At 37.6% G+C, this 24,271-nt stretch overlaps 1 protein-coding gene across 2 annotated transcripts in view; it reads left to right on the top strand.

The window, feature by feature from the left end:
• Nucleotides 1-24,271, top strand: part of TOX (thymocyte selection associated high mobility group box) — a 225,010-nt gene that overhangs the window by 131,289 nt on the left and 69,450 nt on the right. For both annotated transcript variants that reach the window (XM_061342956.1, XM_061342957.1), the window contains exon 3: nucleotides 668-910. In XM_061342956.1, the coding sequence (XP_061198940.1) occupies nucleotides 668-910 (243 nt within the window). The remainder of the gene's footprint in view (nucleotides 1-667; nucleotides 911-24,271) is intronic.

Below are 24,271 nucleotides of genomic sequence, written 5' to 3'. Positions count from 1 at the left end.
AACAGTTGCTTTGTAGAGTAACTCATTTAGATGACTGACAAAATGTATGTATTATTGAGTTTATGAATTACAAAAGCAAAAATCAGCAATTTTGAGACACCATGAATGTATTTTTATAAACACAAAGTATATTCATATGAAGAACATTCTGGTTTTGTATTTTTTTTTGTCTTTCTTTGTAGCAGAACAAATGCATGGTTCTCCCATAAGCTTAAAAGCAGTATCTTTCTTCTTCACAAAGTAGTTCTTGATCTGAGTAACAGGGAGTCTTGTGAACCATTTTGAGCTGATGTTAATTTTATAAATTGCATTATTTTTTTCACAGTTCCCATGAAAAAGGTATTCAGCTAGATGAACACTTGGGAAATTTTAATGGGACCCTTGAAATCTGTTTGAATTCAGTTTCTTAAAAAAAAAAGTCTTTCTGATGGAAGCTGTGAAAGTATCAGAGATACTTATGCCTTAGAGGCAGTTTTACTTTCATACATAATGGTGAACCTCCGCTGTTATACAGCTGTTTAAAATATTCTCTTTGTTAAATTGAAGCTCCTGCTTAGAAGTATGTGAGTTGGGCTCTTTTCGTTTGTTTTGTGTGACTTACATATTATTCTTGACCAGTATTCATATGATTTTCATAGCACTTTCTGTTTGGTGCTTTATTTTCCAGTCTTTTCCTGGCGCAAGTCTTGAAAGTGAAGATTTTAACATACCTCCTATAACTCCTCCATCATTGCCTGACCACTCCCTGGTGCACTTGAATGAGATAGAGTCTGGGTACCACTCTCTGTGTCATCCTATGAACCACAATGGCCTCCTTCCATTCCACCCACAAAACATGGATCTACCTGAAATTACAGTTTCCAACATGCTTGGCCAAGACGGAGCCCTACTTTCTAATTCCCTCTCTGTGGTAAGCATTTTCAGTCTTTCTGTTCTGCTTTAAGTTGTGAAATCATGCGCATACAGACCTATTTGAAATCCTCCAAGAGGCCAGCTCCTGCACCACACAAGTCACGGAGTGAGCTGGCCTGACTCTGGGTTTCACATCACACTCCCTATGTCAAAGCCTCCCCTACTCTGGAGGCAGTGGGGCTTTTACAGCCAGCTTCCTCAGAGCCAGGATGTTACCCACTGCCTTGAGCAGAATTACTCCTGCTTTGCATGGATGTAAATAATGACAAAAGGAGGCTCAAGGCTTTGACTTCTGCTGGAGCAGGATTTGGATCCAGATGGCTGTTGTTCTGTGTTTGTCTGACGAGGCTCTTTCCATTCTCATTTGCATGTGCTGAGAGCTGTACAAAAATTTAATATCTACTTTCTTGTTTACGGCACGTTTGGAAAACAGCAAATGTTATTTCTGATTCTAGGCCAAATCTTATAGCCTTTTTACAGTTCCCGGTCCTTAGCCAGCCAGAATCCAATTGAAATGACTGGACGATTTGCTTATGAAGTCTGTCAGATAGTCATTATGGTCATAATCTTGGGAAGCCTGATATTATAAATCACTTCTTTGAATGTTAAATTGCTTGCAACAACTGCAGAGCTACTTTACATGTTACATTTTCAAGTGGGCTCTACAAATAATTAGTATACTTCTGGCATAGCAGCTCCAGACAAGATTATTGCACATCAATGTGCAATTCTAATCCAAAGAGTTAAAAATCCCATGGAAGAGAATGGGGCAGGGCATTGTTTGGGGTTCACTGGACTTAAGGCACTCTGCTAAATGAGCTGCCCAGGAACTGCATATCTGAAGTTAAGGATATGCTGTTCCTAGAGATCCAAAGGTCTGGCCTTCTCACAGGATTAGAAGCTTAGGGCACTGTGTCCCAGCTGGGAGGCTCTGCACTTAGAGACTGGGGCTGTTTAGGTTTCCAACTTGCTAGATCCTCATCACATTACCAAAACCACCCCAGATCAGCCCTGGGAACCCGGGAGCTGAGGCAGCATATGGTGCCTGGGGGATGAGTGATCTAGGCTTAGCACCCAATCAGCCCCTCAGACTAACAGCCCCAGAGCCAGGGCTGCAGTGGCTGGAAAACAGTTTACAAGGAAAATCTACCTTGTCACAGGGCAATTAATGAAGTTTAATTAATTAATTAATTTAATCAATTAAAATAAAGCTACCTTGATTTCAAGGAGCTTTGTGTTCCCTCTAAGGATGTCCAACAAGCTGTACTGCAGGGGGGGCTAGTCCTGGCTTCTTATGTGCTGCTTAGTTACTGATTTACAAGGATGTTGCACACATTGTGCTTGAGGTCAGAATCTGACCCCAGGGTTATGTTCAGTAATGGGAGGAGACAGATTTTTGTAAGGATACATATACATCATATATACTTCATATATATGATATGTATATCACATGTATGAAGTACATGTGATATATATATCATATATACTTCATGGAAATGTTCTGAGTTTTGCTTGCATTTCTGCAAAGCTGATGGCATACATAAAAGGGCATGAACTAAATCTTGTGTGGGATTCTGAGAATCAGAGCTATGAAAGGACTTGAAAAAGTAAGTGAAACACTTGGCACTCCAGTCAAGATAAGCAGTATTTCATTGAATTGACCTCTTTTGAGCCATGGCTATGGCTCAAAATTATGCATTCTTTTAATCTCTGATGTTCCACATTAACCTCTTGAAGCGAGCTCTGAACAAAGGGCCTTGAGAGTTTGTAGATCATCACAGTGAATTATAGCACTGAGGGCAAGTACAAAAAAGCTGAATGATATAACTAGGCAATTTTGCTTTGGGAGCTAGTGAAGTTCAGAAAAAAATTACAATCAGATGTCAAAAAAATATATGCTAAGTTTTAACAGTAATTTCTGAGGGTTTGTTCAATAAATAAAGCATGATCCTTGAAGCATCATGGGCTAGCTTGGATGCCCTTTGCACACAAGAGGGCCTCTTAACTAGCAATACTTTTAACTCAAGCTGACTTGAATGTCAAGGGGATTAAGCTACACCTCCTGTTAGCACAACTGGTAGGATGTTAACACCATGATTTTGTACGGTTGAAACACTTTGGCAGTATAGTTCCTCTAATTTGAATTTGGTAACTTGAGAGATATTAACTTGTGGGAGATAATTTAACTTAACTCTTCAGTGAATTCACTGACTTCTTCAGTGAATAGAATGGACCCATTGTCCTTTTGGCTTTCCACTAATGAAGGCAGACAGAGGGTTTTGTGGAGTTAACATTCTTTATGTAGCTTTGAAGCTCTTCTTTATAACCCAGAGCCTTTTACATTTTTATTTCAATATGACTCTTTTCTCTTGCTATTACTCATCCCTAAGTTTCTTTTTTACTGTATCATCAAACTCTGATCCATTTAACAAGTACTTGCCTAAATCACTTTTATATTGCCTCACATAGAAAATAATGTATAAGTTTTGCCAATCTATCTAAACCCTTGGTGCTATATAATTTCTGGTATATCAAGTACTGCTTAGTGTATTTGGAAACCATGTATCTCACTTCATTTTTCAGGGAAGTAATGAATATTTTTAGAAAAATTATTCTCAGAAGTGAATCTGTTGGCTGTTCTCTATCCTTAATTATTTTCACATCTTCAGCAAATTTTACTTATATTGGGACAATTTCAGCTGCAATGCAATTTGTCTCTGATTGAATTTGGTCTTTGGGTTTGGTTTCTTTTCCTTTATTTCTTTCACCATCCTTCCTTTTAGCTAGTTTTTAACCTATGTTGGTATTCTAGCAATAATACCTTCCTTTTTGTCTGTGTTAGCACTGGTGAATAGTTTTCAGCTTCTGTTTCTATAGAAAAAAAAAGCATTAATTAATGCTAGCCAAATGAGAGAAAAGAAACACATTTGCTCAGAAGCCAAGTAGGAGAATAGTTTGTAGACCAAGTATAGCATTTTTCTTTTATCTCAAATACCAGGTGTTTTCAGATGAGGATTTCTGTGATTTTGGACAGATTGAAAATTGAGGATGCACCCCTCCTAAAACCCCTTCAAATCTCCCCCCATTATAGGTCCTGGTTTCATACTGTGCAGCTCTCCCTGCAAGCTGCAGATGAAATCCCTTTGAGTAAGGATTGCAGGATTTGCCCCAAGCTCTGTAAGAATTCTCTTCTGTGGAAGTGCTTAAACACACAATAAGAGTCCACTACCAGCTTGGTGAATTCTTATTAGGGATCAGCTTCTTACAGATTTTTACACTGTGAGAATCTTTCTGAGAAATTTTACAATGCTGGGAGATGAAAATTTCCTGTTGCCATTTACTGTGTCTGATGCTTAAATTCGGAGTTAGCCTTCTTTGAAGTTTATTTTGATTGATTCGACTTCCTGTTGCACGCCACTACTTCAAAACAGCCAACAGAAACCAAAACCCAACAAAAAAAAAAACCAAATACTAAAATTTCTATTTCTTATTATACTGCTGTCATTTCATACATTGGCTTCTATGTTTGTGTATTTCTCTTTTCTGCTTAGGTGACATACAGACGTATACATACATGCACATGAATTTTTACCATGCTGTCACATGCAGATTTCTTTAGACGCTCATTGTATCTGGATATTGGGGGTTCAGAAGTCTGCAGAATTTGTGCAGAATGTGACACAGTGGTATGAAGACACAGTCCAGCCCCAGCATGGTCGGCTACATGTGGGAGCTCTCTAAGGTCCTCCTTCAAAATAGACATGACTTCTATTCCTGCTTCTTAAGTGGATCCAATTAGGTATAGATAGAGCTGTGTAAAAGTGCAGTGCCGGTCCTGTAGACATGTTTGTTTCTATATAATGGAATGGGGATCCCTTCCTGATTTACTACAGTTGAAGTTAGCACTGTGTAGGTTTGGTTTGGTTTTGGCTGGGGCTTGACCTGCCAGCACTTCTCTGCATGAGTTTTCCTGAAATACTCCAAGGACCACAAGAAATGCCCTTCTAACATTTGCAAACAAATGAGTGTATATAACATCCCAATGAGAATGTGTGTTTATCTGTAAAAATGCTTTTGGTTGTGTTCTATAAAATGAGTTTTACAGCGTGTTCTTTTTATCAACAAAATTATAGACTCTACAGCTTCTTTAATATATCCTGTAGATGATTGCTTTTTCCTCCAAGAAACCCAGGGTTAAAAATCTCAGTGCTGTTTTTACATAGAGGAGAAAAAAAACCTATTTTTGGAATGCTTTCATTTATAATCTTGTGCTGATCTTTTTGAAAATGTGGCTTATGATGGTATACTATAGAAAATTTACAAGAAAGAAATAAAAGAGACTCTAGTTTCTTGAAATGCTTCGAATTCTGGGTTTTGAAGTTTAAAGTGGAAAGGATGTTAAAAGGCAATAAAATCAGGGGATTTATTTCCCAAATGCTCTACTTGTGCTGGTAGCAAGAGCCAGCATAATGTATATAGTTAGGTTTATTGTCATTTTTAGTATACAGTCAAGGCACACTTTGAATTCAAAGGCTACTGTACAACTGTTTTGACAACCACCACATCAGTAGGTAATGTTCAGGACATATGAAACTGAAGCAAAAATGTTTCTTTAGGTCTATAGGGAGTGCAGTACATCAATGAATTCAGATGTATTAGAGCAGCATGAATTTCTAATGCATTGCTCTTATGGAAAAGACCACTGGCATATTGAATAATGCTGCTTTCAAAGCAGAGCAGAAAATGTGATTACAGACAATTTCATTGCTGTTTTTAAAATAAATATTTTCAAAATCTTGAGGTATTTTATTTCATGTAATGCATAAAATAGGTAACAGTGGACTAGAGCTAAAGATCTTCTAGGACACGGAAGAGTAGATGATGTCAGCTATAATTATTCAGATGTGGAATAATAGAAGCATTAGTTTAAAATAAAATGCATGTCACAAAGGCCCATGTCCTTATATTAAAAAAAAAAAGCAATAAAAAGCTTTTTTTTTTCTTTTTTCACACTTTGACAGAAGAATAAAGGCAATGAATAATTATTTAACATTATGCCCCAATTCATCAAAGCCTGAACAATTACATTATACTTTTTCATGAATTATATTTTTTAGATATGCAGCCCATGAGAGAGTAATATCTTAAACAAAACGTGGCACTGTATAACAAGGAAGAAGGCAGACAGCTAGGGTTTTTTTCCATTTTTCATCTCAGGTAGAATGATGCTAGTATTTCTTATTCATAGTACAGTTCCTAATAAATCCAACAGAGGAGATTGTTGTTGCTGTAGCTGGGATATATTTAAGAGATTTTGGTTTAGTAGTTTCATACATATTAGTTTAAATTCAGTATTCGTGACTCATCTTGAGGCTGACCTATATGGGTGATTTTTTTTTTTTTCACCTTTAAGCATTAGTGCAAACTACTGAGTCAAACAGAAATTTTATTTCTGATGAACAAGATGAATAACTTTCATAATAAAACAAAAGATTTGCCCCTTCTAACCCAATTGTTGAGATTTGAATCATGCTTGGATACATTCTTCCTAGCTTGCCTTGCATGCTAATGGTAGAAGATACTTCTAGTCTCTGGTGAATACTTCACATTTGTGCCTCATTACCAGGATCTGGTCTTCGGTTTACATCAAAATTTACTGTTATGCTACACAGACCTGCTGCTACCCCAAACTTTATTGCAGTGAGTTATTGCCATCAGAACCACCAAATCATAAAGCTAAGGTCATGGAACATCTTGTGTTAAAGTGTTTTGTTTTGTTTTTTTTCTTTTTATTAAGAAACTTTGTATTCTTGCAGGATATCTTTCTTTTCTTTTTTGAAAACAAAATAAAACAAAACCTACTGTATTTTACAAGCTGGATTTTCTCACTTAAATAAGCCTTGTGTGGCAAAGGGTTACAATAGTTTGTGTATCTTTTGTTAAACAGCTTAAGCACGGGGATACACAGCCAAATCTTCAGCTGATGTCAGTCAGCATAACTTTATTGTCTTCAGTAGAATTATGATGATTTATTCCATCAAGGGCTCTGGGACATCATGTTTATCTTTCTTTCCTTACTTTCAATGTCTGCTCCAGTCTTCTGTCATCAGAAAGACAACAGAAAGGATATGCAGAGGAGCTGTAAGCTGTAACTTTATCAAGGTTTTATAAATACCTGCATATTGCATATCTACTAGTAAAGGACTCTTCATGAAGCTACAAAAAGCATGAAAACGTGATATCTACAAATCACAGCTGTATAAAATCAGATCAGAAATAAAGCATGCATTTTTTAACAGTGATAGAGATTTACCATTCAGATAATGTTCTGTGGGAGGTCTCTGGTTCTCTGTACCTGAGCACTGAAATCAAGATGGGGCATCTCTCAGAAAGATGTGCTTTCTCTGGGACTGGTCTAATGACCTCCCAGCTACAGTGGAGGGACCAGAACCTTCCTGTGAGTCACATTGTCTCTTGGGGGCTCTTGGTAGTAAGCATTAGTCCATGCATACGTGGTAGGGGAAATATTGCTAGTAGCACCCTCTACAGTTTTTCCCTCCCAAGAGAAAATCAGCAGAGTGGAAGAAGGTGCCCAGTGGGTCCAGGCTCTCAATGGACCCCACCTTCTTAAGGTCAACTAGGACTAGAATTGCTGTGAAAATGTATTTGTGACTAGTGTTTTTCATGAACTTAGCTTTTCTTCTGATATTAAAGTATCTGATAAAGCTATACTTTCTTTCTGTAAGTACTAAAAACTACCTTAGAGCAAGTAAATACTTGCTTTACTTGTCATTACTGAAGGAAAATATTTGTACACAAATGACCAGAACTCTTTTTAGAATAATTCCAGGTCTCATTTTTAAAATTGGTAGTGAAACTGTTGATTTACTGTCAATTGGGAAATACAGCATTCTGCTTTTTTGACTGTGGTTGTTGAGACTCCATGTGGCTCACATATTTCACAAATACAGTAGGAAAAATCTTCACTATCTTTTCAAAAAAAAAAACAAGGTGGCATGTTTTATTTTTAAAAACAGTTTTCTATAGAAAATGCTCTGGTGATTTTTTTTTTCACAGCAGTGACCAGTTGTCTGATAGAAATTTATTTGCTACATAAAAAAGTAAGTAAGAGAAAAAGAGTATGTGTGACACTATTAATTATTGTTTCTTAGACTTTAACCAGATAGGCACAGGCTAAGACATGATAAATGTGGCATGGAGAGAAAGCTTTCAGTTGCGGGTGGTAGATTATACAACACCTCACATGTGAAGTACTCACAGGAGTGATTAATGCATAAGCAGCGTCATAGCTGCAAGTGTCAAACAAAACAGATAATAGAGTATGCAAATAGAGAAAAAATAACTCTCAGAAAATGTCAGAAATTCAGGGGTTTCAGCATCAGAGATTGTTGACTTTAATCTGCTGCTTTTAACATTGCATGTAGTTGTCAAGAAAAGCACGATAATGAAATGTTTCTGAAGACTCAGTCTTTGGCAAAAAAAAAAAGATATATCTTAGTGATCTTAAGCCTGTAGATGGAATAGAAGTGAAATGTCTTTCTAAGAAACTGTGAAGATGCTTTCGTGAAGACAAAAAGGAAGGAGAAGCCCACAATGCGGATGAAAGGGAAAATTTTGTGCATCAGGTGGAGTAGCCTCTCTTTCCACCTGATTAATTATTTAAATGCATTTATTCTCAGTCCTTGAAATTCCAAAGCAGTTGAGAAGACTGCACATCCTTCATGAATTTGTACTGCATTCATCACCTCATCTCAACTTGTTCAGGGAGTAGAAAGATAACTTTGTGTGGATGAAACTGATGCCGCTATGGCATGCACTGTCTTAACTCAAGCTGCTGTTTGCTTGCTGGAAGTGAAGATGTGCTGCATGACTCTGCTGAAGGCTGGGATACCAGCAACCCAGAGCTTCATGCTGGTGTCACCTGCTAGAACAGAGTGTGAGTTCTCATTGTCTAGTCTTCCCTATATGGAGTCATAGTTACTTAGCAAAAATTTTAATTCACTTGGCGAGAAAACCCACATTCTTGGCTTTTTTGATTTTTCTGGGTTGAAGGCATTTAGAAGGTCTAATTCATAGGCTCACAGGGGTTTTTATCTGTTTTAATGGGTTTACAGAACTTAAAGTATCATTGTTTTAGTTTTCCACTGACTTTGCGCAGCAGGGAGGGAAGAAAAAATTCTGCTTGATAATGTTTTGAGATTTGGAGAAATAACAATCAGTGAGAAAATAACTTAATTTCTTATTTTTATCCCTTGTTCTTCCTCAATGCCATTAAACAATTCTTAAAGTGTAAGGATGTCTACTGCTCTCCAGGTCCTTTCAATAACACGAAGATTCATTTTAGACTGATGCCTGCCTTTTTTTTTCCTCCCTTTATTTATACAAAGTCTATATACAGACACTATGTAAATGCCCTTTGTCATGTTGGCATTCCCTGGGGACAGCATGTAAAATCTTAACCTCTACTGATAGTGTAATGCTGTACTTCATCCACATGTGTGCAACTTAGGATCTCTGCAGCCTCACTTACACGTCTTTGAACTGCATCTATAGAATGTTCTACCTGCTGCTGCTTCTATATTTGGACAATAAAGATATTAAAATGAATGTTCTTAATTTTATGTTCATACATTGACTGCATTTACAAAAAAAAAAAAAAGGACATAAAGTATACAGTGTCAGCGAGAAGAATTGTGGAGTAAGGAACACCTTTAAGGCATGCTCATGCGTATCTTTCAGTTAGAAAAGCCACAAAGACAAATCCTTTTCCATCTAAAATCAGGTGAGCAAAGACATTACAGTTTCTCTTATGTATTATCAGTGTGTACCCAACATTCCTATTTCAACCATCCTGAAGGGAAGGAAAAGAGACAAAGGAGATGCTACAGGTAGTGGATGTGGCATTCTGTGCCTGTCTTGACCTAGAGATGATGCGGACTGCAGTGCTCAGGGTACATGTATACATACATACATGGATACACACATATATATACACTTTTTTTTCATATATATGTATGTATGCATCAGATTATTAATCACTGAAGCCCTCTGCTGGAAAAGGAATGTAAAAGACAGGATGTAGTATCTGCAACATCCCCCCTTCTCCCCAAAATGTGGATCCATATTGTATGTTAAACAAAGTCTGAAAATAGAGCCAAATTAGTGACAGCAGATGCAACAGATTTAATTAATATGCACAATTATCCACATGGCTGCATCATAGAATTTTTTTCCTAAAAATTATGGGTTATGAGTGAGGTTTCAGTGCCTTTAATAACTTTACTATAATAATAGGAACCTTTGCTATTTGAGTTAATTGAGGAAGTAGCCTAGTTGTTAAAGTGAGACATGGCATAGCTAATGGATGACAAGATGAGGTTACTCCATATCCCATCTTAGAAAATCCACTTCCTGACAGTGGTGGTATCAGGCTACAGGTGCTTTCACTTCATCCTTACAAAAGTGATTTAAACTGAAAACATGTTTGAAATTAGATGTTCTTCTCCTTTATCAAAAAAAGTCTTTTTCATGGAGGATTTACAGGATCAGGCCCTTGATGAGAATGCAGTACTTTTTTATTCAGAGATGGGACTTCCTTCTAATACACTTTAAGATTACCTCCATTCACACATAAAGAATTTCAGAGATTAACTCAGTAACTAAGCTTCAGTTTCCTACATGTGCCCTAATACTCAAGTGTGGAATCTCAGTTTAATGAATTTTATTACACTCCCCTTTCTTATGAAGTAGCATAAAAAGTGTTTAGTGCAATAGGCTTAGTGCTGATCTGGATATTAAGTGCAGCTTAAGTTGCCCAAAAGAAAGTATGCAGTGTAAAATAACCACTGTGAAAACTTTTAGAAGTTATTTTTTTCTTGAAAAAAAAAAAATTAAGCACAGCATTTGAAAACTGATGCTGGTGGCACTCTTATCTTCTGCAGTACCTTTTTTGTTTCTTGAAGTGCTTTGTAGCCTCTAACTAGCTAGGAAGGTAATATATTAGTAACAGTGCAAATAGATATTTGCAATATCAGTTCCTCATCTGTCAAGAACTGTATTCTGGAATAGAAATACATTTACTTTATTAAAACCCCAATAAAATATAATTCTAAATATACAAATACAAGCTGTCAAAGGCTGAAAGAGACAGATCTTAAGGGAAAGGAAGAGGATGACTCTACCTTGTGGGACCCATAATAATGAAAGTATTACCAGGAGGTGGTTTCATGTCTGATGAAACACAAAGGTGGTCAGCAATGTGGTAGGAGACAACTTTCAACATCAGAACTGTCAGAAGTCCTCAAATGTAATAAAGGCAGAAATGTCACATGTTACACATCTAATATAAAGCCATTAGTGACTGCATATAATGATAGCTGAGACCTTTCAAGGTATTGTGCAACTTGGAAGTGATACAGTAGCCTTATTTAAGAGCCATGGAAAAGATGCAAGGGTTGTTTTGCCTGCCCTTGAAATGCAGTCAGATCTAGGAGGAAGTGAAGTATCCATCTAACCACAGCTTGATGCTTTACTGCCCGAGACTCTGAATCCCAGCTACATAACATGTGTGTTTCTTCTCAATTGCCACTGTCTTTCTTGAATGCAGGGAGGGAAAAATACACAAAAGGAGAGTTCTCTACCCAGGGCCTGGCCTATGCAATTTAAATTGTAGATGGTGTTGTTGTACTAACTTCATCGTTTGTGACTCTGCCTATGAACTGCATTTTAGGAGCTCTGTGGCATAATGTTGATCCTGTCCAACTCTAGCAAGGGCTTTCTCAGAGATTCAGCAGAGAGATAAGCCTACAGCAGATGCTTTAATTGGCTCATAAATTGTGACAATTTAGATTTTAGATAATATCAGATTAAGGGTGTGTCAGTGAAAGTGTTTGGTCAATAATGATCCACACTCTGCTGTCATAATCTTGTAATGGTTTTATTTGTAACTTTTGAAAACTACTGCAGGCTTTAACAAGACTGAAGAAAAGAAATATTCCCCTCTACTCTGCTCTTGTGAGACCTCATCTGGAGTATTGTGTGCAGTTCTGGTGTCCTCAACATAAAAAGGACATGGAACTGTTGGAACAAGTCCAGAGAAGGGCCATGAGAATGATCAGGGGACTGGAGCACCTCCTGTATGAAGACAGGCTGAGAAAGTAGGGGCTGTTCAGCCTGGAGAAGAGAAGGCTGCGTGGGGACCTCATAGCAGCCTTCCAGTATCTGAAGGGGCCCTATAGGGATGCTTGGGAGGGACTCTTCATTAGGGACTGTAGTGACAAAACAAGGGGCAAAGGGTTAAAACTTAAACAGGGGAAGTTTAGATTGGACATAAGAAGGAAATTCTTTCCTGTTAGGGGGGTGAGGCACTGGAATAGGTTGCCCAGGGAGGTTGTGAATGCTCCATCCCTGGCAGTGTTCAAGGCCAGGTTGGATGAGGCCTTGGGTGATATGGTTAAGTGTGAGGTGTCCCTGCCCATGGCAGGGGGTTTGGAACTTGATGATCTTAAGTTCCTTTCCAACCCTAATTATTCTACGATTCTATAATATCACCTAATCCGCAGCTTTGAAGCACCTTTTATTATTTTGATTCCCGTATAATTGAAGACAGTATAGCAAAGCTGAACTACAGGAATAAACTGCATGAATAACTTGACCTCTTGGATCCTGTTGCACTTGGATGTTGCGTTGCCTTATGTTGTGTTACTCACCAAATAACAGAAACTGATTGAGAAGGAATCCTAAGGTCCCTCCCTTAATCTAGTTCACTAGAGGGCTTTAAAAGGTCATCTCCAAAACCAGGATACTCCATACATTTGTCACTTCTGTCAGATGTTTTTCTTTCAGATGTTTTTCTAACTTATTGTTTTAGAGAAACTTCTCTAATGCCAACTGCACAGACTGTTTGGGTAGGCTCCGGGTACAGGTCCAAAACCTTAGAAATTCACCTACTTTGTTATATAAATAAAGCCCAGGAGTCAGTGGAGGTTAATGCTGATAATTTATTCTTTCCAGTTGTCTTTATTTTATTTTTAAAGTGTGCTTATATGTGTATATATTTATATTTATGAAATGTATATTTCTCTAAGAATGAACGATGGGTAATAGATGTTGATGGAACAGCTAGGACAAATCATCAAGAGGATGTATATTAACTCAGACTGTTTTGGTTCACAGCTGACTTGAGCATTTAAGAAAGAGTAGAAAAATAATCAGCTTTTCCTAAATCTTATTAGCATGTGACCATGATCCAGATTGTATTAGCCCGTAACCTACACTGAGCAAAATTCTTCTTGAAGGTTCAGCTATAGTGTGTTATTTTATGAATTTGTTAATGTGCTTTTTTTTCAATATTGTATTTATTTATCATCATCCATTACTTAGAAAGTTAGGCCGAAGGAATAGATGTTTATGATACTTAAGGAGTGTCACTGCAAGTAATGGGATAAAAATAAGCAACGGGTGAAGGCTGGAAAAAAAACCCTGTAATGGAATCTGAATAGTCTGCCAGGTAGTGCTAAAGCACTGGAACATGTAAGTACGGGAAAATCCTGCACTGTCTGGGAGATGGGATGGATGATTTAATAGATCTTTGAGACATAATTTCTGTAACTGTTTGATACATACACTAGTGTTCAGACATTTGGACTCATTTCTTGTTTGTCTGGCAAATTGTTTCTTGTGAAAGGTTATAAATTACAACAAATAGACTTTGTAGAAGATGAGCTACATGATATACTTGGAAAGAGCTTCTCAGCTGATATTCAAGACATTAATGCCAAAGCAAAAAAAAACCACGAATAGAGTCCTAATCCCATGGCTTTGCTTGAGTGCAGTGCTAGGAAGGTGAGCTGCCATAAATAATATTTACATTGAATGGAGTCTTCTGTATTCCAACAATAATTTAGGATAGAAAAGGTAAAATAGAGAAACAAATGTTACACAGAAGTTTTTCCTTCTCAGTCTGCAACAAAGAATTCACTGATGGGAAGGGGGAAAGAAGGGAAAGCATGCATTCATAAAAATGTTGATGTAGTTATAATTAGATCCATTTTAGAACCAAAAGTTTTATACAGAAACTGACAGAAGGATACACAATAATTATAGTTTGCTGACAAGCTGAATAGAGTTTCCTTTTTTGATCTTATGGTTTTAGGAAACCAAACTGTAAGTAAATACACAGTTTGACAGATTGTAATTGCAATCAGCAGGCATCTATTCATTTAATCAGATGGTGTTATTAAAATGGGGTTACAATTAAACATTTTATAATGTGACGTAGAACTCTATTAAAATTCTCCAGCAAACAGTAATTTGCATTTGATGCTTCTGCAACCCATTTCTATTTGCAGAAATGTTATTGGCTGTGACCTTTGAGTGTTTAGGTCTGTTTGCTGTTCTCCTCCTACTTTGATAAATAATATTAAGTATCCTCTTTTTTAATTCACAGTGATGCTTAAAATATTAATTTTTCATTCTTATATTATTTTTGACCCTTATTAAAACTGCAGGACATTGTCCAAAGTGGGTTTGCACCAGAGAAAATGTGGAACTACCAAAGCATAGTTTTTCTGAGCTCAGGAACTGTAGATTTGATCAACAATTGTGTCTGATTCATAATTAAATGGAAGATCATAATTTGGAAGATATAGGTGGCAGTCATCATATTGCTGCACTTAAGACATTATTCTGATTGAAGATGACACAAAGTCTTTCTGTAGGTGTGATCAAGTGATTCCAAGAAATGTGACAAAATGCTTTTCAGGAAGACTTTGAAGCGTGACTGCTGTGCTTCCACATCTGACATTCCCATGTGGAAGTCCACTATTTGTTCCCAGAATTTTGATAACCTAAGTAGGAAAATCTGAATTCAGAAGTGGTTGAGTATTCTGCCTTCAGAATACTGGCTGGAGGTACTCACTGGGATCACCATCCTCTAAGCAGCAGAAAAGAACAGTAATCGTTAAGAGACACAAAATTTGAGCCATTCTTCAGGTGCATGCATACTCTACTAACGAAACTGTGTGCAGCAAATGTTTGGAGCAAAGAGAATGGGTGATTTGCATTGGCAAATTATATTTACAAGGGTGAAACAGCCTTTGAAAATCAGACGGCTAAACTGCTGCTTCTTTATCTCACTGTTTTACTTTGGTGGATGTTTTTGGAGGACACATCAGTAGTTTGAGGAATGGCAGCATTTTACTTACTGGAAAACAATCAAGAAGTTGTTTTAAAACATATATTGTTACTTCTTGTCACTAGTAGTAGGCGAAAGAAAGAATAAGGAGGGAAGGAGAAGAAAAGAGTGGGAAAGAAAAGTCAAGCACACTTTCAAGAGGAGGAAAGCAAAGTCAAGTATGCTTTCTTAAAATGTAAAGTGGAGTTCCATGAATACTTGAGAAGAAGAAAAAAACTTGAAAGAAATAATTTGGTTTGACATATTTATGCATTTATTTTAACTTTGTATTATCCCTGGTTCGGAAACTTAACTCTCTCCTACTTTTTCTGTTACTGCTGTGTTTTCCCTTGTGCTATTCAATAAGTAGGATCACTTCAGAGTAGATTGATACAAAGTCTGTATTCTGCAACCCCATCAATTTCTTCTCTTTGCTTGTGTGCATATATGCAACAACTTCCCCTTCTTTTTCCTCCACATCACTTTCCTGAGGAGCAGCTTTCAAAAGGTTTCTCAGAAAATGATGGCTTCCACCTTCACATGCAGTGTGATGAAAGAAGTGTATTGCCAAAATACTCAGAAATTAGCAGCCGTGTAAAAAAAAATAGCAGGTTATCCAAGGAAATTTTTAATCATTCCTCAGCCACAACTGATAGGACAAGCATAAAGTTTGATTTTGTCCTTCCCTTCCACCATCAAAACAGATAGGCCTGTAGGAGTTCTGCAACTGGTCCTCCCGGCACAACACAGGATTACTGCCCATGCAGCTTCAAGATGAGTTTGAGGTCACCAGCCTCTGATAGGGGAGCGCTGTAAATGACTGAGGAAGAGAACTGAAATATTCCTTGTCCCTCAGCGTTTCCAATGACAAGCCCAGACATGTAAAGAGGAAAGTTAAGTTAAAAGCTACATAGAATAAATATATGTAACCAGTTTCTTTCCAATGCTAATTATATTTTTTCTAAAATAAATTATATACAAACCTGAATCTAATTTACAAAACAAGGAAAAACAAATTCAAATCTTAACTGAATAGAGCTGCTTTTTTAAGAGCATATCACCTGATAAACACAGGTGTGAAAGAGAAGATAATCGGGGTCAGAAATGCAGGTTGAACCCATAGAAACAAATCCATCTCAGAGTTTTGTAGTGCTATCCATCATTGAAAGTATCTGAGCACTCTGTCTTACCTTATAATGTCTTGACTATTTATTTACAAAATACAAACCTAATCATGAAATTGTGTTCATGCCGGCGCGCCCTTGGCTGGTATAAGGAAATGTTTCTCAAGAGGAGAAAAGGGCCCAGACAAGGAGGTGGGAAATGTACATAATATTTGTCATTTGCACTCAGCTGAAACCTGAGGTTTGTTTTAGTAATACAGAGGGAGATACCTGATCTAGGATACATGTACCTGTCTGTGAATGTCATGTGTTTTAAAAAAGAAGTTGCACAGGATATATGGTTTCTTTATTGCTTTTTTTTGCATTTTCAATTGTTTACCATATATTCACATACCACTGTGTGTTACAACCAAGCCTGTTTGATTACTTTCAATTTATGCCATAGGATTTTGTCACTCTTGCTGAAAATTTCAAGACATTTTACTCCAGACTGATTCTTTTTTTCTCCCCTCAGATTTATTTACTACCTTTAGAAGTAGAAAAGTCCAATTTCAATCATGTTAGAAATAGCTCATTTTAGACAAGTACGTGCTGCTCTGCTTACAAAACATATATGAGTGGAATATGCAATTACCACAACTCAGTTTCCTGCCACAGAAACATTTCAGCATTATAGCATTACAGAAATAGAATGACATGCATAATGAAAGATTTCAAGATTCACCCAAGGCATTTATTCTCTTCACCTTAATGTTCTCAGCAGTAGCAGAGTATCCATTAAAAGGTACGATGAATTATGGTTGCTTAGCAACCGCGAGGAGCTTGTAACAGCACCAAAGAATGAAATGGCTGGTTGATAAAATGAATTTTCTCTGAGCATTAGCCTGTTGAAACTGCCTTTTCTTGTGGAACATAAAGTGCATTTATTTGTCTCATGCATTTTTTATTAGAAAATTATTTGAATTCCAGGGACTTGAATCGTTTTGCTACAGGAGATATTTGATTTTAATGTGTTGTACTAAAAGAAGTAATAAAAGACATTTTCTTCAAAGTAGAGACACCAAGCAAACCTAGGTAGCTCCTTTTGAAGTTGGGAATAAAATCGTATATAAGAGATGTCATTGCTTGTTTCTAATTAAGAGCGACATTAGGTAGGACTTAAATTTTACCTTTGAAGGAAAGTTTGAGACAGTTAGCCAATATGCAGTGAATAAAAGAAGAGGTTTGGAATAGATCTCTTGGATTCATCATGAGTGAAATAAGCTTGCCTTCTCTCTTGGCACAGTGGTAGGGCATCAGGCAATGTCTCAGAGAAGGCCAGAGTGGTTGCACATTCATACCTAGCCCTCACTACTTCTTTCTGTGCTAAAAATACTTTCATCATAGGCTTCCATCCAACAGTGAGATGTTTCATTTTCCACTGAGACTCTCCACACATTCAACATCAGCCAGAGTCAGATGAGCATTTTTGACAGAGAAGGTTTTTCTTGGAAAACTCCAGAACAGTGAAACCGAAGTCAAGGTGAGACTGTTCTCACCAAAAAGATTAATCATTGTGATAAATCTTTCATTGGCAATATGTTCTGAGAAACTGTCTAGTCAGGATGTGAGATAAAGGGAGATCAAAAGAAAGTGAGAGACCTGCCCATTCCAAATTATCCAGATCATCCATCTGGATGTATAAGACCAACACTTAGGCTTCTACACAGCATTATTTAAAGCAAGAGTTTATTTTTTTTTTGTTTTGTAGCCCGTAAGAATGTCTAAATGATTATTTATCATTAGTTTATAGTTTTTTAGTCTTTCTTGTGAGATTTAAGTTTTAACAAAGATCTTTTAAAAGTAACTATTTACTGATGAAAATAGTTTCATTGACTCCCATGGGAACACCTGGGTCAGAAGTGACTGTAGCCCTGCTGCTGCATGATGAATCAGCAGTTCATGAGCTACTGAGAGTGCCCTGGGGTCAGTATGATTCCAGATTCCTGGTGCAACCTGGAGCTGCTGTCACATTTTATGACAAAGCATATGAGGTCATGTGTGTGCAGTTTGCACAGTGAGTCACAGTGGAGGCTGAGAGGAGTGGCTGGGGAGCCACGGGGGTGGAGAAGTCCTTCTTGGCTTAGAAGTGTTTCTCAGATTCTGGACTGGAACTAGAGTAAGAAAGCAAATATACAGATCGTGATAAGATGACTCATGCATGTGCTACCCATCTGGCAGGAAAGAAGCAGAGTGAGACAGCATTCACAGAGTTGAAGGTTCTTGAAGTGACCTGCCCTGTCATGGAAGTTTTAGACCTGTATTTCTGTGGCCAGACCAGTTTTAGTGATGCTGCTGAGAGCCCTGCTGTTGACTGATACTGGTAAGGCTGGGCTATTGCAGGTAACATGATAGCAAATATCGACAGCCTAACAGAAAACAGGTTTCAGTTAAGTTGACAACAGGGCAACATTTTACAGAAGGTTTTTTACTGCAAATGAAATGCCCTGGGAGATACATAACTAAAGGGAATAATAGCCTTTCTGGACTAAAATATATTTCCACTCAAATGAAAATGAAAGGAAACTCGCATTAAGTGGTAAGATCTTGCCTCTTTAAAGTACGTGCTGATAATCAAACATTAAAAGTGAAACAGTGGTTGTCTACAAAGGTGCGAATTAAAATTCCAGAGAGAGCGCTTGACTGATTTGTTTAACAAAGAGTTTAATACAGCAGAATCCCACTTGAACATAAAACTATTGCACTCACAATAATCCTGTCTAGCTGTTGGGAGATCCAAATTAAAACTCTTACTGATATTTGCTTAAATCTCATAAATTGCACAGAATTAGAGCATATTGAAGTTGTGTATTTACTGTGATCTTACTGTCTAATAGGTTTTTAACATCTAAAATGATGACTGAAAAATATGTATTTTCTCCACAGATGCTTCAAGTATTGTATATTTTCTTCCCTTATTCTAATTTAATACCCACTTGTTTATTAACTTACTAGTGTCAACATGACAAGACTGTATTTGATGCAGACTAAATGTTCCATTTAAACAGATAATTTATTTTCTTATTAGTATTAAGGTGTTATGGGGAGATTATTCAGTTGAAGCTGGTGGATTAATATTCTATTTCTCAAGGAGATATTTTCATGCTCATTTACTATGTTCCACTGTTTCCATTCATACCTATAGAAGAACAGATGTTTGTTTCTTTTCTACTTGTGATTATGATGATTTAGTAGCAATATTACTTACTGTGTTCTGTTCCACTATTCAGTGTCCTCTGGAGGATTTAATTTATGGATTTTTTTGTATGAAAATCTGAAAATTGTACAGATGCTTGAAATTTGTGGCAGTTTAGAAAAGGAATTGCAGAGTCCTACAAAACATCTCAAATGACTGGCAAGTATTTCAAAATTAGGGTTTGTGACCTTTTTTCTCCAGACCTGCTGCAGTGGTGTATTTAGGGTGGGTGGGCAAGTAGACGTTTTAAATTTAATCCATCAGTAAGATTCCCCACATTTTCATTAGGATGCATTGCATTTGTTGGCTTAAAAAGATGATAAACCTGGAGTGATAAAGTCAGGTTAAAAACATGATAAATTAGTAACCTCAGATAGCCAGGTTTTGATAGCATGTTACAATAATAGTGGCATTCATGGTGAAGTCTTTCTTTTGTGAGACTGATCTAATAAAATAAGAATTTGCACACACCCACCTATGAAGAAATCATTATTCATGCTTTGCAGAAAAAGGTAGGGTTCCAGGTCTACAGTTCTTGGTCACAGCTACATTATATAAGGAATTAATATCATTTATTAAAATGTACGGCTGCGCTAGCTGGAGAACACAGAGTCAGTGCTGTCTGTTATTGCACATCACCAAGAATTATTGAATGAGGAGCTAAGCACTGTTGCAAAACCCCAGTTGATATAAAGCAATGAGCAAAATTAAAGCAGTAGAGAAGTCTTACTCTGTGAAATGCTGGACATATGTAGCACTAAAAATGCATTCAAAGTGTACATTTGTGTGTGAACCTAGCAGTAACCACAAAATTGTTGCAGTGCTTTGATTGCGGCCCTCTTCCAAAAGAACTTGTTCTATCTGTGCAACATGTCTAATGCATTTTTGCATTAATATAATAAAACCAGGATATGATATATTTGGCCAAATGCACTGACATAAGAACTGCATACGTTCATGTGAATCTGTCAAATGTGGAGCATGTTGCATAAGAGCACTCTGTTTCTTACTGCTGCCTGAATAAATAATGTACATAAGACTCCTCAGAAACAAAGTCAATAACAAGGTGTCTGGTTACATGTACCTTTGTATGACTTCTGGTTAACTCAGAAGCCCCAAATATGATATACAAAGCTCTGAAATATGCTGTGGGTTTGAGACACTCTCTGGGGAACCTTTATCTGCATATAGGGTCTTTTTTAATATGTGACAGTTTCATACCAAGGATAATGACCTTTATATAATAAGTAATCTAAATACAGTCAAACTCACCATGAGTGAACATGGTTTATTTTGTTGAACTCTTTCATAGATCAAATTTCAGAAATCTTTTTGAAGATACATTAAAAAGGGTATTTTTGCTGCTTTCTGGCATGTAATGTATCTGTCGATTAAAGTGGAAGGCACGTCACTCCGGTTTTTCTGTTGACACATGCTACAGTCTGTTGGGAATGTCATAGCCAAGAAAACCACCTTGTGATACTCTTTTCACTTTGCACAGACATGCCAAGAAATCCTGCATTACTGCACTACTAACGAGAAAATGCGGAGAAATTCTGATTACTGTTGAGAGAGGCAGTGATTGCTGTTTGGTAGCTCATGCATTTTTACTAGTAATTTTTACTCTATTTTTACCAGTAAATGAAGAATCCTTGAAAAATTGCATTCAATGCAATTCTTGCAAACATACATGCTGATTAAGGGTCTTACTACCTCTAGTTTTAGTCAAAGGCATTTTCTCCTATCAACTTTGCAATTTCTATTTAGATTTACACCAAGCCCTTTAAGGTATTGGCTAAAAAGACTACTTTTAGTTTAGCCATCAGGAGACATATGGTAGATAAAAATGTGTAGACAAAATCTCAAGCCTGGTTGAGGGTATGGGTTAAAAACTGACATAATAGGGAGATGCAGAGGTACAGAGAAACCTGCCTGACAAAAGCTGTGAGAAGCAGCTATTCCAAATCACAGAAAGCAGATGTGTGTAGCATGAACTTAATGTCAATTTAACTACTGAGATATTTCATTTTCTTTTAAAATAGGATTAGGTTCTCATGTTTCAGCATAGTATCAATATGTGTATCTTGGGTGTCTATTTTGTGCATACAGTAGCAGTTATTTGTGCAAGACACTAAGTTGTCCAGTTAAAGGTGGCATTTAAATAGTTAGATGGACATCTACCAGCTAGGAAATGTAAATTGCAGTATTCATCTGTACTTGCTCATGTACATGCAGAGTAAGAGAGTATCACAGTCAAACATGAATTTATAAGTTAAACAATAGAACCGAATTCTGCCTTCGTATTAACATTAGAGTCAGCAATAAGATATATACATATATGAGAGAAGTGCTAATAGAGAAGATCAGGTGAAAATCTGTCCTTTCCTTTTAAAGATGAAAAAAAAAAAAAGGAAGAGCATTTAGTGACGATATGAAGGGGGAATATGAGGTCTTCAGTTGATATGCTGGAGGGAAGGAATGCCATCCAGAGGGACCTTGACACGCTTGTGGGCTGATGCCAACCTCATGAAGTTTAACCATGCCAAGTGCAAGGTCCTACACCTGGGTCAGAGCAATCCCAGGCACAGCTACAGGCTGGGAAGAGAAGAGGTTCAGAGCATCCCTGCAGCGAAGGACTTCGGGGTGTTGGTTGGTGAGAAAATGAACATGAGGCAATGGGTTAAAACTTAAAACAGGGGAAGTTTAGATTGGATATAAGGAGAAAATTCTTTCCTGTTACGGTGGCGAGGCACTGAAATGGGTTGCCCCGGGAGGTTGTGAATGCTCCATCCCTGGCGGTGTTCAAGGTCAGGTCGAACAAAGCCTTGAATGGCATGGTTTAGCGTGGGGTGTCCCTGCCCATGGCCAGGGGATTGGAACTTGATGATCTTAAGGTCCTTTCCAACCCTAACCATTCTATGATTCTATAATTCATGCTAGATTTCCTATCCCTAAAATTCCAGGTTTTCAGGTGTGGACAATCTGCAAAGCTACTTTTAGTTGAAAAATCATGTTAAGGTGTTTTCAGAACATGCGCATCTCCATCTTTAGCCTTATTGCCTACTACCCTAAGTCTAGGATGGGGACATGATGTTCCTGGTGAACTGCAGAAGGACCTTTCAGAGTTGTCATGCTTCCATAGCGTTTCTGTGAAATCCACATAGTTCCTCTGACAGGGTCACAGTCCAAAATACAGCCAGTCCAAAATACAGCCAGGTTAAAGTGACTGATGAAAGAAGCAGTCAGATTAAGGACCTAATGACTGACAGAGAAAACTACTCCTAGTTCTTCTAGGTCATGAATCAAACCCTATTAAAATATTTGGAAAGGCTTGCAGCGCTTCTGATGGACTTGTGTAGGACCTCTGTTGTGCATGGAAGTGCTCTTGTCTTGGATTTTACATTTGCTGGAGTAATTTCTGTCTGTGGCTCAGTTTCTCTGTCTGAAATGGGGAAAAAGGTGTTTATGTGCATTACTTAGTAAGTCTTTGGAAGGTGCATTAAAACAGAGTGGTGGGATTAAGCATACAGCATGTAAAAAGTCTCTTGTACTTAAAAATCCTGTATTATGAATCCCTTGCACAAATAAATTTTCTAGTTTACCTTTCTTATTGTGAAGTTAATGCATTTTCTTAACCTTATACCTGTTTTGTTTTGCTTGAGAAAGGAGAAGCTATTCTGCTTCTACATTCTTCCTCACTGCAGAATTTAAATTGAAGGATTATTTTTATTCTGAGTAGGGGAAAAAACACACCACCAAACAATACAGATATTATAGAAAAGCTCATAAATTTGTGTCACTCTCTGCTTTGCAGGTCTTAATCGAGAATTTTACATCTTCATTCATTGTCAGTTTTTCCAGAGCAGATTGAGATAAATGTCTTTTATCACCCAACCATTGCAGGTGCATATTCCTCTTAGAGGAGGTGATGTTGGGCTTCTGTGTTAGAGTATAAAGGGCCAGAATTTTTGCGTCTATAGAGGTTGGGCTATAAAAACATGCAAGTCTTTGTGCTGTGTCTTGTGGGTCTCTGCTATGCTATATATTGGTGTATACCTATGCACTTTTGCTCATGAGCCATCCTGTTTTTCCTAGGCTGTATGTGGCATCAAGGGAGTACCCATCAAGAGGAGCATTGGCTTAGGATAGGGTAACCAAAAACCTCCTGGTTGCTAGCATGGTTCAAGAAAGGTGCTAGAGGTTTATAGTGGCAGCAGAAAGGAGCACATGGTAGTAAAAAATGCCTGGGAAGAGGCATAAGAATCAAACATGCTCATGAAGGAGATCCTTCAAACTGCTTCATGAAGGAGAACAGCGTAGTGGTGGCCTGCAGTGGAGCACTGTGAGCAGCTCAAAGGCTGTCCAAAATCTGTCCTATTGCCAATTACTAGTACTCGTGTGAGACTCGTTCCTAATGCCAGGAGTTGAGTTGTAGTACTTTTTTACATAACTGTTCATACATCTCTCTGCTGGAGGAAGTTAAGAGTGCTCTTAGGTCTAGGGAAATCAGTTGCATTTCATTAGCCCTGGAGTTCCTAATTTTAGATTTTCTTCTTCAGGTTATACTGCCCTGTACCCCAAAAATGTGCATTAAGGAGCATGCACGGGATGTTGCTCTTCTTTGGTTTAGCTTTACTGAAATTTTCTTAACAGAATGGCTCAACGTCCAGCTGGAGACTAGTAACGAGTGGTGTCCCTCAGGGATCGGTGTTGGGACCGGTCTTGTCTAACATCTTCATCGCTGACATGGACAGTGGGATTGAGTGCACCCTCAGCAAGTTTGCCAGTGACACCAAGCTGTGTGGT

This window comes from Neopsephotus bourkii, unplaced genomic scaffold (genome assembly GCF_033783945.1).
Source record: "Neopsephotus bourkii isolate Nb327-2 ecotype Australia unplaced genomic scaffold, CSIRO-AGI_Nbou_v1 NB_1820, whole genome shotgun sequence".
Classification (NCBI taxonomy): Eukaryota; Metazoa; Chordata; class Aves; order Psittaciformes; family Psittacidae; genus Neopsephotus; species Neopsephotus bourkii.
This window is presented reverse-complemented; position numbering and strand designations above follow the sequence as displayed.